Source organism: Rhinoderma darwinii, chromosome 7, assembly GCF_050947455.1.
Source record: "Rhinoderma darwinii isolate aRhiDar2 chromosome 7, aRhiDar2.hap1, whole genome shotgun sequence".
Lineage (NCBI taxonomy): Eukaryota > Metazoa > Chordata > Amphibia > Anura > Rhinodermatidae > Rhinoderma > Rhinoderma darwinii.
This window is the reverse complement of record NC_134693.1, coordinates 53,479,042-53,491,501: the sequence shown is the minus strand read 5'-3', so window position 1 is coordinate 53,491,501 and position 12,460 is coordinate 53,479,042. Positions and strand designations below refer to the sequence as shown.

Sequence of the window (12,460 nt, the reverse complement as noted above, 5' to 3'; positions counted from 1 at the left end):
GTGAGGGTTTTTTTTATTGCCAAAATAGAGAGAGACAAGGCAGCACATCCAAAAAATTAGGAATTTGTTCACCCAAATACCAAATCTGCAACGTTTCAATCCAATAGGACCTTTCTCAATGGAAGGTCCTATTGGATTGAAACGTTGCATATTTGGGTAATTAAATTCCTAATTTTTTGGGTGTGCTGTCGCGTCTCTCTCTCTCTCTCTCTCTCTATTTGGACTACATCAAAGGACTTTGGATCAGGTTCTGTTGAGGCTTGCACCCATATTATTTTGCATTGGGTGCTGTGATACCCTATTGTTTTTATTATTGGACCAACTGTAGTGGTTATTGGTATAATTATTTGGTACATCCAAGTTTTTTGATCACTTTTTATTACATTTTGTTTTTGCACTAAGGTGACCAAAAAACATCCATTCTGGCGTATTTAATTTTTTTACGCGGTTAACCGTGCTAGTTAAGCAATCAAGTCAAGGGGTTAAAGATACTGTCAAGATGTTGCTCCTTGTCCAGGGAAAACAACGCTTAGTTGTGCTTTCATGAAACTATTGGGTAGAGGAAAACCGTAGGACCACTGCAGCTATTTTCACTTTACCTAAAGGGTAATTCCCATTTATGGCACACTTGATTTTTAACTTCTATAGTGCAGAATAGAGCGAGCACGCATTGTTTGGCCCCCCCAGTTCACTCACTTTCTGCCTGGATGTGACGGCTGGCATCATCCTCACCAGGTAGGGCAGGGTTGGGTGGTATGCTATCGTGTATATATATATATTGGGCGAGAACGTGGTGTCGTCGGCACAGTTGAGTTTTTTTTTTTTTGTTTTTTTTTTGTTTTTGTTTTTTTTTTTACTCTGTTTCTGCTTTTCTCTCTCTTACCAAATACAACCAAACTCTATGATACGAGCCAAACCCAATTTCTTTCCAATTCCTTATTTCATTTTGACGATAGAAGTAACAACAACAGGTAAGTGTTACTGGACGTGGTGGACAATCGATTTGGAGCATAGGATTTTCTAGTGGGAGTGGTCAAGTGGTGGATATTCGAGTAGGAGTGGTCGAGTTGTGGATATTTGAGTGAGAGTGGTGGATTAGAGTGGGATTGGGGAAAGCCAAAGGTGTTGAAGAGGGGGGAAAGCTAATAAATGTCCGGAGAGGCTAAAAAACACCCAAAAGGTGTAATTGTTTTAAAGAGTATAATTGCCTTAAAGGTTGTAAATGCACTAAGAAAATACCGCCATAAAGAATAAATTTGTCCAAAGGAGACATAATCGCTAAATGACAAAGGAAAATAGAAGCTCAGAGAATAAGGCCCCATGCACACGGCCGTGCCCGTAATCACGGCCCACGATTGCCGACCACCCGCATTTTTGGGCCATGCTCCCATACAAAGTATGGGAGAACGGCCCGTAAAACACGAAAGATAGGACATGTTCCATAATTCCCGGTACAGTTCTATGGCACGGACACGCATCCGTAGCGATGCGGAAGGTGTCCGCGGCCAATAGAACTGAATGGGTCCGTAATTGCGGACCGTATTGTGGTCCGCAATTACGGAGACTTTTTACGGTGGTGTGCATGGGGACTAAGAGGAGCAACTATGAGTGCAGAGGAACGCCAGGAACAACAAGAAACCAATTCCCAAAACAAGGCGTTATGGCAAAACCAATACTAATCATCATTCCCTTGGCTAGCAAACCCGTGTAATGGGTTTTCTATACTGGTAAATGTATATGGGAATCACTTTTTAAGCTGGACAAACACTTCATAAAAGTTGTCTGAACCTGACGATTTTGGCAAGAACACCAAACGATCTCATGTGTACAGAATCCTCCCGGCTGTCCCCCGGCACATTTCGGGGGAAAAGATTGAGCATGTAGGATTTTATTGTGGTCTATCCTTTGTTCCTGTGGGAGATGAGGGGCTGTCGGAGGTGTCCGATCTCCCAATATCAGACCGCAATCAATCTTTGTAATCTTAGGATAGGAAATTTGCTGCTGTACAGTTGTTAGCAATCATCATAATTATCAGATCCTTGCAAACCCCTCGTGTTTAAACCCATATTTATTCAGTTTATTTTAAAGGGTTTCCCTCCAAGCAATGTATCATCTGTCCATCCTATAAGTGATAAATGTAAAATTGCTGGGAGCCCCACTAGTGGGACCTCATCTGATCAGTGTCCCTGCATGGCTGCTTGTTACAACGCTATGTGACATACGGAAACAGCCGTCACGCTCACTCCACGACCAAAGAGTTGTATGGGGTGGCAGCGTCCAGCTTCATACCAACTCCTCCGCAATGCAGACGTGTAGTTAAGGGGGGACGGGACTCTGGTGATTGGCGGATCCTCAAGCCATCTAACATTTATTACTTGTCCTGTGTATATTTTTTATGTGGAAGTCTGTAATTTTCTCATTTCATTTGGTGGTTCAATATAATTTTTTTCTTCTGATTGCGTTTCAGGGAAGATTGAATCATCTGAGATCATGAATTCGCTTAAGACTTTGGGCATAAAGATTTCATCCGACCATGCTGAGAAAATCCTCAAAAGGTCAGCAAAACTGTGTTTTAATGTTCACTGACAAGCATGTGTCAACCATCCACTTATTTTATTGGGTTTACTTTCTTTGGGTTTGTTTGATTTCAATATCTACATTTTTTTTTTACCATTTTTTTAGGGAATGGGGGATATTTTGGGTACTCGCATAGAGATCAGCCATCTAAATTAAGTGATGTGCTGAAGTTCGATCTTAAAGGTAGATAGAGGATGAAACCAGATAAACTCCACTTTCCTCCATCCTTCCTTTCCATTAGTGTTTTGTAGTACTGCATTTTTACAGTCATTTTATGTGAACTTCTGTCTCACCTCTGCATTGCAGATAAGGAAATTATTTTCTGTTATAGTCATGATAAGGAAACAAGGTGATAAGGATTCACTTTTTATTATGTACAGAAATACTCTTCATGTGCCTCCTATATGGGGCGCTAATCGCCTGAACAAGTGTTAGATCGAATGATCAGCAATAATTTGCTTGTTTGTCGCATCTTTCATGCAGTTGATCGCATCTTTCATGCAGACTTCGTTCACTCGTGTAAACCGACATACGCCTGTTATTTATACAGAGCGGAGGAAAGATAAGTGATCGCACGAACGCTCGTATTAATGAAAAAAGCCTGATTATTGTAACATGAATGCAGGTTTTGGAAAAGTTAAAGATTTGTTTATATTGGCACTCCTTTTAGAAATCTATCATTCCACGTTGAAGGACCCTTAGTTTCGTTTCTGACCAATTCAAGATATGTTCTTTCTGGCAGTGAATAGAACAATGTGGTTTACATCCAGAGGCTCAAAAGCCTCATTTTCAGCTGTACATAGGCATGTCGGCACACATAGATGATACATTGCAATGAGCCATGTTCCTGCTTCACTTGCTTATGATCTGGACATATACTAACACTCAGACTGCAAGATTTTTTTAAATAGTAAGAATTTGCAAAAATTTCAAATCGAATTTTAGGGCAGTTGCATACACTGGGGGAGATTCACTAAGTTAAATGCATCCGAAGACTGGCACAAATAGTGCTGCAAAAGTGAAGTAAATGGCGTGTGCCAAATGATTTGTGTTTTAAGACTTTTTTTTTTTTTTTTTTTTTAAACGGTCAAGGAAAATGAGTACATGCCTAGCATGAGTTGTAAAATTCACCAAATTTCTTCAGGGTAGGGGGGGGGACACCATTGTTTTGTTGCAAAATATTGGTGTAAAGTATGGCCGCCTTGAGGTGGCGTATGGAAGAGAAGTGTCTTACTGTCGAAAGGATTTTGCAAAATCATTCTGTATGTGCCGTTCTGATATATTAGGCCAGTTTCTGCCTGTCTAGTCTAGTTTTTAACCTGTGATAAATCTGCTCAATCATGTTTAAAAAAAAAAAAAAAAAAAAAAAATGTTATTACAAAATCTGTAGCAGTAATCCTTTTCTCCACCTTCCCTATTTTGACAGTATGGATGCAGATGGGACCCTTACTGTTGACTGGAATGAGTGGAGGGACCATTTTCTATTTAACCCAGCCGATAACATTCAAGAAATTATCCGTTACTGGAAGCATTCCACGGTAAGATTAAAGGGAACCTGTCAGCATGTCCATGCTGCTCTAACTCCCGGCAGCATTTGGAGGCAGGTGCGCTGAATCCAATAAACTATGTTTTACTATAAACCACTGTGGCATTTTAAACAAATTCTAATTTTACCACTGGATCACGGCTGGGTGGCTCCGCTCCTGCTGCTTATTTGTGTATAGAGAAACCTGTCAATCATGTCGAGCTGGGTGGGGAGAAGCTGGAGGGGAGCAACCTAGCAAACACTTTTTCCTATGAACGAAACGTATTAAAGCTTTGATTTCTTTAAAACGCTGCAACGCTTTAGAGCAGTTGGATGCAGTCAGGGAACCTGTCATTATGTATCATGCTGCCAAAGTTCGGGCAGCATGGATGTGCTGACCGGTTCAGCTTAAAGAAAGTAAAAAACTCTCTAGACATAAAGTTTAGATACTTTATAATCTGTAACTATAATATTTTTATTATGACTCCTAATATTGCAAACATAGTATTGAGTAGGACTGTTCGTGGCTACTTAACTGCTCCCATTTAACTCATGCAATATATTATTACCTTCAGGTTCTGGATATTGGTGACAGTCTTACTATCCCTGATGAGTTTACTGAAGAAGAGAAGAAGACTGGTCAATGGTGGAGACATCTATTGGCTGGTGGGATGGCTGGAGCTGTGTCCCGTACAGGAACTGCTCCCCTCGACCGTCTGAAAGTCATGATGCAGGTACCATCTCAGGACACTGGATCTAGCCCCATTGAGTCCACTTATTCTGCAGGCTTTAGTAGCGAGTCTGATATATATGGACATTAGAAAGTGAAAGGTGATCATAAAGCGAGATTGAAAAAGTGTCATTGTGGACTACTGCCTGCTTTTGTGAGCTGGGCAGCAATGCCTACTGTAGTTGTAAATGTTGCTACGTGTGGGATATATATTTACAGATTGTTCCACAACGAATGATGATTTTTTTTTTTATAGCGGCATGATCTATGATTTCAATTTGTTTTGTGTTCTGATGATTGATTTTCTCAACTCGCCAGGTTCATGGGACTAAAGGAAACACAAATATGTTGGGTGGTTTGAAGCAAATGGTAAAGGAAGGAGGCATCCAGTCCCTGTGGAGAGGAAATGGAGTAAATGTCATCAAAATTGCCCCAGAGACAGCCATGAAATTCTGGGCATACGAGCAGGTAATGGATTAATTAATTGAATGCCACTTTATTAATTGTCGCTTCCACCTATCTTTTGAGTTACTTAGCAGGGTCCCAACCAGAGGCGTAACTTGAACTTCTACACCATGGCTCCCATACCGTCATTTACCAGTTATTTATTTTCAATTTTGTTTTTATTGAAAATTTTTCAAGATGTAAACAAACATTCAATGAGGTATCTAATCAATGAATTCAGTGGCGTAACTACCGCTATTGTAGCCATAGTAGCCGCTATGTAGATCAAATCTGTGTCACTCTGCAATTAATTTGGGTGCTGTGGATAGGGTTCCCACCCTTCAATATTTAAAGCTAAACTCAAGCACTCCTCTGGTCAATATTCAAAGAAATATAATAAGGCAATATATAGAGATATGTAACATTTCGGCCACAATCCGGCCTTTGTCAAACTCTATTGCCGCTGGTCAATAGAAGCTCTACTGAGAGAGCGCTATGGGATAGGGTAACTGGTACCATGGGAATGCGTCTAGCAGCCACTATGACCGCTACAGCGTTAGCGACGCAACATTCAATAGTATCTGCATCCTTCGGACGCCGATAATATTGAACGCTATAACTAAGCAGGGAGGTATCTCCCTGCTCTGCCATGGGCTACACATACCTCCCAAATGTCCAGGCAGTGTCCCGCTGCCCTGGGCGGCCGGGGGTATGTCCCGCTGTTAACTGTATCTGCGTCCTCATGGAGCATATACAGTTGAACTCCATTCTGAAGCAGGGAACCATCAGCTCCCTGCTTCAGAATTCGTTCAGAGCGGAGGAGCAGAGGGAGCTCCTCCGCTCGCCGAGGACTCCCCGGTAACAGCGCTACTTTAAGCGCTGTGCTCGGGGAAGCCCTGATGTCATTGTCCATATATGGACAGTGACGTCCGTAGTTACTACTAGAGCGGAATCCCTGTTGCCGATGATTTGGCCGGGCATTCCGCTCCTAGAGGAAACCCCTGAGGTCACTGTTCATATATGGATATTGATGTCAGGGGCTCCTCCTTGAGCGTAATCCCCGGCCAGAGTCTGCAACGGGGATTCCGCTCAAGGATTAGCTACTGACGTCACTGTCCATATATGGACAGTGACATCAGGGTTTCCCTCTAGGAGCGGAATCCCTGGCCCATGCTCTGGCTGGGGATTCCGCTCCTAGAGGGAGTCCCAATGGCGCTATCTACAGGGGGGGGCACTTTCTATATGGACACTATGGCACTATATAGGGGTACTATCTACATGGGCACTGTGTCACTACAAGGGCACTGACACTAGGGGCAGGTAAGGGGGCATTATACTGTATAGGGGCAGCTAGGGGGCATTATATGCTATGGGGGCATTATGCTTCATGGGGCAGCTATGGGGCATTATGCTGTATGGGGGAATTTGTTTGGGCATTATACTGCATGGGACATTATACTGTTTTGGGCATCTGTGTGGGCATTATACTGTATGGGGGAATCTATGCATCAGTATACTGCATATAGTGGCAGCTATGGGGGCATTATACTGTATGGTGGCAAGTAGATGGCATTATACTGTGTGGGGGGGCAGCTTTTTGGTATTATACTGTGTGGGAGGCACTATGGGAGCATGACACTGTGTGGGCTGAACCGGGTGTGTATGGGTGGAATTAGAGGCATGGCCTAAAAGAAAATTGCTGCAACTTGCTGCATCGGTTGTCCCTCTTTGCCATACTTGAAAGTATAGCACTGTCTACAGAGAGGGTGTATGGCACTGTATGGGGAGACTGTATAGCCCTGTCTACAGGGGGGGCTGTATAGCACTGTCTACAGGGGGGCACTATTTACAAGGGTGGACTGGGTGTGGCGCTCGGGAGGAGGGCCCAGTCTTTCCTAGTTACGCCCTTGAATGAATTGACCACAATGAAGTAATGCATGTCTGACTCCCAGGTCCATGAAACTCAGATAAATTGTAAGTGGTAAATGTAATTTAACATTTAGAATACTGCTATCCTCTTATATGGCCATTGGTACCCTCAGATGACATGGCCCAGTTGCAAGCTCTGCACCCCTGAATGTAATGCCCCTATTCCCATAAGTTTGATTATATTACTTTTGGCCAATAGTTTTAGATCTGGCAGTCGCAGCACATGGGGATTGCAGAGAAACTCAAACCAACTCTCATGTTAGTGTATATCGGCATTGGTAAAAGTTGGATTGTGTCAATTTTAGGAAAACAAGTAAAAAAACATAACCAAAAACTGTTGAGCTTCACTTTAGTTCAAAAGTATTTGAGGGGTGTCGCTCGAGCCGGTCAAGCTTATTCTATCATTGGTACATTTCTTATAAATTTTATTCACGTTTATTACGAATCAAACTCTTTACAGCTGGTTTGTTATACTCAGAGACAAATATTATAGGAGGAAATTTATTTTTATTAATTTGTATGGCGCTATTTACTTATTACAGATTAGTTTAACTAATACAACAAACCTACTTTTCTTAGCTTAGTAAATGCACTTTTGCATCATGAAAAAAAAAGCATTTGTCTGGTGATGAATTTATAAGAACCACTACCTTGGCCATACATCAGTACAAAGGTACTTGGTTGCCCAGTTCTATAGTGAGGGTACTACTGATCCAACCACCATGCTCTGTTAACAACAGCATGGCTTAATGTCCTAACCAATACATTCCCCTGCATGGATTCTGCCATACAATGGCAGCCTGTAGATGGCGTTGCATGAAGGTAGTAAATGGAGTTCTACTAGAACTTTTCTTCCTTCCTTTCCCACAATACCAATCAAACCTAAAAGTCTCTTGTTTGCTAAATCCATCCCGGTGTATAGTTTTCTCTTAAAAAATACCCCAACTAATTTATATTGTAAACCATAGAAAACTTGCCAAAACTACATTCTTAAGATGGGCATTGACCACCCCTAGTGTTACCCAACCTGTTGCTCTCCATGGGTAGTATTGGTCAAACCATTGGCGCATATACAGTGCATTCGGAAAGTCTTCAGACCCTCTCACTTTTTCACATTTTGTTATGTTGAAGCCTTGTGCTTAAATTTAAAAAAAAATCCTGTTTTTCCCCATAATTCTGCACTCAATACCCCATAATGACAAAGTGAAAACAGAATTTTAGAAATGTTTGCATTGGATATAAATTTCGCATGGACATAAGTATTCAGACCCTTTACCATGACACTTGAAATTTAGATCTGGGGGCCTCCCATTTCTCTAGATCATCTTTGAATTTTTTTTACACCTTGATTGGAGTCCACATGTGTTAAATTAATTTGATTGGACATGATTTGGAAAGACACACCCCTGTCTATTTAAGGTCTCACCACTGACCATGCATACCAGAGCAAAAACCAAGCCATGAGGAGGAAAGAACGGTCTGTAGAGCTCAGAGACCGGATTGTGTGGAGGCACAGATCTGGAGAAGGGTACAAAAAAAATTTCTGCTAATCTGATAGTTGCCATGAGCACATTGGCCTCCATAATTCTTAAATGGAAGAAGTTTGGAATAGCCAGGTCTCTTCCTAGAGCTGACCGCCCCACCTAACTAAGTAATCGGGGGAGAAGGGCCTTGGTAAGAGTTTACAAAGAACCCAATGGTCACTGGCTGAGATACAAAGATCCTGTGTGCAGATGGGAGAAATTTCCAGACGGTCAACCATCACTGCAGCACTCCACCAATTTGGGCTTTATGGCACAGTCGTCAAAAAGAAGCCGCTCCTCCGTAAAAAGACACATGAAAGCCCCCCTGGAGCTTGCAAAAAAAGCACCTAAAGGAATCTGACTGTGAGAAATAAGATTCTGTGGTCTGATGAAACCAAGATTGAACAATTTGGCCTCAATTCTAAGCGTCATGTCCAGAGAAAACCAGGCACTGCCCATCACCTTCCCAATACCATCCCTACAGTGAAGCATGGTGGTGGCAGCATCATGCTGTGGGGGTGTTTTTCAGCGACTGAGGCAATGAGACTGATCAGTGTTGGGGGAAAGATGAATGGAGCAAAGTACAGAGATATTCTTAATGAAAACCTGATCCAGAGTTCTCTGGACCTCAGACTAGGAAGAAGGTTCACCTTCCAACAAGACAATAACCCTAAGCACACAGCCAAGACAACACAGGAGTGGCCTAGGGACAACTCTATGAATGCCCTTGAGTAGACAAGCTAGAGCCCGGACTTGAACCCAATCGAACATCTCTGGAGAGACCTCAAAATGGCTGTCCACCGACTGGCCCCATCCAACCTGACAACTTGAGGGGATCTGCAGGGAAGGAATGGCAGAAAATCCCCAATACTAGGTCTGCAAACGTTGTGGCATCATACCCAAGAAGACTGGAGGCTGTTATCGGTGCCAATGGTGCTTCAACTAAGTACTGAGTAAAGGGTCTGAATATTTGTCAATGCAACATTCTTAGTTTTTTCTTTTCAATAAATTAGCAAAGATTACTAACATTCTGTTTTCACTTTATCGTTATGGGGCACTGAGTGCAGAATGATGGGGATAAAATTGTAATTTATTTTAGCACAAGGCTTCAACATGACAAAATGTGAAGAAATTGAAAGGGTCTGAAGACCTGAATGCATTGCATGCCCACCTATTTAGTTTTGTGAGTAGCTCTTTATTTGTTCATATTGATCAAACACAGTCAGGACTGACAGAGAAGGAGACCGTCTACACAACTGTATTTTTCATCAGTAATTACGGATTCATTCATTTCTATTGGCCACGGCCACCTTTCAGTATTTTTACTAATGGCTGTCCGCAGAGGCGTAGCTAGGTTCTCCAGCACCCGGGGCAAAGAGTCAGTTTGGCGCCCCCCCCAAACCTATTTCCCGACATCTCCTTCCCCCTCGCCGTGTTTGTTTTCGCTACCAATCGACGTGTCATTGGTTTTTATGTAACACATTTGTACATCTTACAAGCAATATGGTTCTATACACAACATCAGAACCAAGCTCAGTACATAAATACAACACCAGCACAAATACAGCTCAATTTAGTGCAACCTCTGCTGTATAGGTGTGTACGGCGTAAAACTACAGCTCCCAGCATGGCCTGAACAATGGTAAGGATATGCTGGGAGATGCTGTTTCACAAAAATAAATCCTATCATAATCATCTCACTGCAGATCATACAGGGACTACATTACTGATTAGAGGCAGAATAAACATTTACATTAAGTGACTCACCGGTGACGTCTCAGATTCTAGTTCTTTTTCTCCATCCGGTCCAGACCTCTATGATGACTTCTCCCAGTCACAGCCCATTTCTGCAGTTTGCCGCTCACATGTCTTCAGCTTCTCACTTTACCAACATTTCTGCACCTTTAAATAAATATAAAGTTATCATTATACCACACACTACACCCCTAAATATAATAGTGCCATACACTGCACCTCTAATTATAATAGCACCATACACCGTGTCCCACACACACACTGTGCCCCCTGTAGATAGTGCCTGCTATAGAGCCCCCTGTAGATAGTGCCCCCATATAGCCCACCCCTGTATATAGTGTCCCACAAATAACTCCCCCCTATAGTGCTCTACAGATAGCCCACCCCTGTATATAGCCCCCTGTAGATATAGCCCAGCCCTGTATATAGTGCTCCACGTATAGCCCAACCCTGTATATAGCCCCCTGTAGATATAGCCCACCCCTGTATATAGTGCTCTACAGATAGCCCACCCCTGTATATAGCCCCCCTGTAGATATAGCCCACCCGTGTATATAGCCCCCCTGTAGATATAGCCCAACCCTGTATATAGTGCTCCACAGATAGCCCAACCATGTATATAGCCCCCCTGTAGATATAGCCCACCCCTGTATATAATGCTCCACATATAGTCCACCCCTGTATATAGTGTTTCACAGATAGCCCACCCCTGTATATAGTGCTCCACATATAGTCCACCCCTGTATATAGTGCTCCACTAGATAGTCCACCCCTGTATATACTATATACAGGTGTGGGCTATCTGTGGAGCACTATATACAGGGGTTGACTATATGTACAAGGGGGCTATATACAGGGGTGGGCTTTCTGTGGAGAACTATAGGGGGAGATATTTGTGGGATGCTATATCTACAGGGGTGGGCTATATCTACAGGGGTGGGCTATATCTACAGGGGTAGGCTATATCTACAGGGGTGGTATATCTACAGGGGTGGGCTATATACTATATAGTCCCCCTGTAGCTATAGCCCACCCCCGTATATAGCCCACCCCTGTAGCTATAGCCCACCCCTGTAGCTATAGCCCACCCCTGTATATGGTGCTCCATAGATAGCCCACCCCAGTATATAGCTCCCCCCCATAGATAAAGTCCCCCTTGTAGATGAAGGCCCCCCCCCCCCCGTAGACAAAGTCGTCCCCCCTGTAGATACAGCCGCACACTTTTATTACAATTAAAAAAAAAACAACAAAAAAAACAAACTCTCCTTATTCCCGCTCCCACGCCGTCCGGCAGCCATGGAGACCTGCTCTCTTCTGCGCAGGTCTCCTGGGGGTTGAACGCAGCATCTATGAAAGGCGCTGATTTGGCTGGGCAGGATGACTTTCCCTGTCAGTCAGTCAGCGCCTTTCATCGACGGAAGCGTCACTGGTACAAAAGGTACCAGTTGCTTCATTCGTGGAAAGGAATTCGTGGAACTTGCCCGGTCATTCATTGCTTCTAATTATACCTGTGTCATTGCGACACAGGTACAATTATAGTGCAGGAGGAGGTGGTGCTGGCCCCCCCTAGCTATGCCCCTGGCTGTCCGTGCTGAAAAAAAGATAGAACCTGTCCTATTCTTATCAGTAATTACAGTACGAACTCTCCCTTAGAAGCCTATGGGAGCTTCCGTAAATATGGACGGATACGGATGTGCATACGTAAACTGTCCGTATTTACGGAGGCGTTGCTAGGCAACATGTTGATGACATAATTTGTAGCCTCCTTTTTTTTATTTTTTATTTTTTTTACGGACCAAATACAAATGTAATACGGATCCGTATTTACAGACAGTATTTACTGATAGATGAAAATACGGTCGTGTGCATGGAGCCTTAGTAACTATGTAGAGTCGTTTTTAAAAGTAGTACAGCAGTTTTTATGAAAGCCAAGGCAAAAATTATGGTTAAATTAGGAGTGTGCAAAAGGCTTTTATC

The 12,460-nt window shown here is 42.9% G+C and overlaps 1 protein-coding gene across 1 annotated transcript in view; it reads left to right on the top strand.

Annotated features, from left to right (window-relative positions):
* SLC25A24 (solute carrier family 25 member 24) overlaps window positions 1-12,460 on the top strand; it is a 49,019-nt gene that overhangs the window by 26,904 nt on the left and 9,655 nt on the right. The window contains exons 3-6 of the mRNA XM_075833372.1: window positions 2,468-2,555; window positions 4,004-4,115; window positions 4,678-4,836; window positions 5,151-5,300. Coding sequence (XP_075689487.1) covers window positions 2,468-2,555; window positions 4,004-4,115; window positions 4,678-4,836; window positions 5,151-5,300 — 509 coding nt within the window. The remainder of the gene's footprint in view (window positions 1-2,467; window positions 2,556-4,003; window positions 4,116-4,677; window positions 4,837-5,150; window positions 5,301-12,460) is intronic.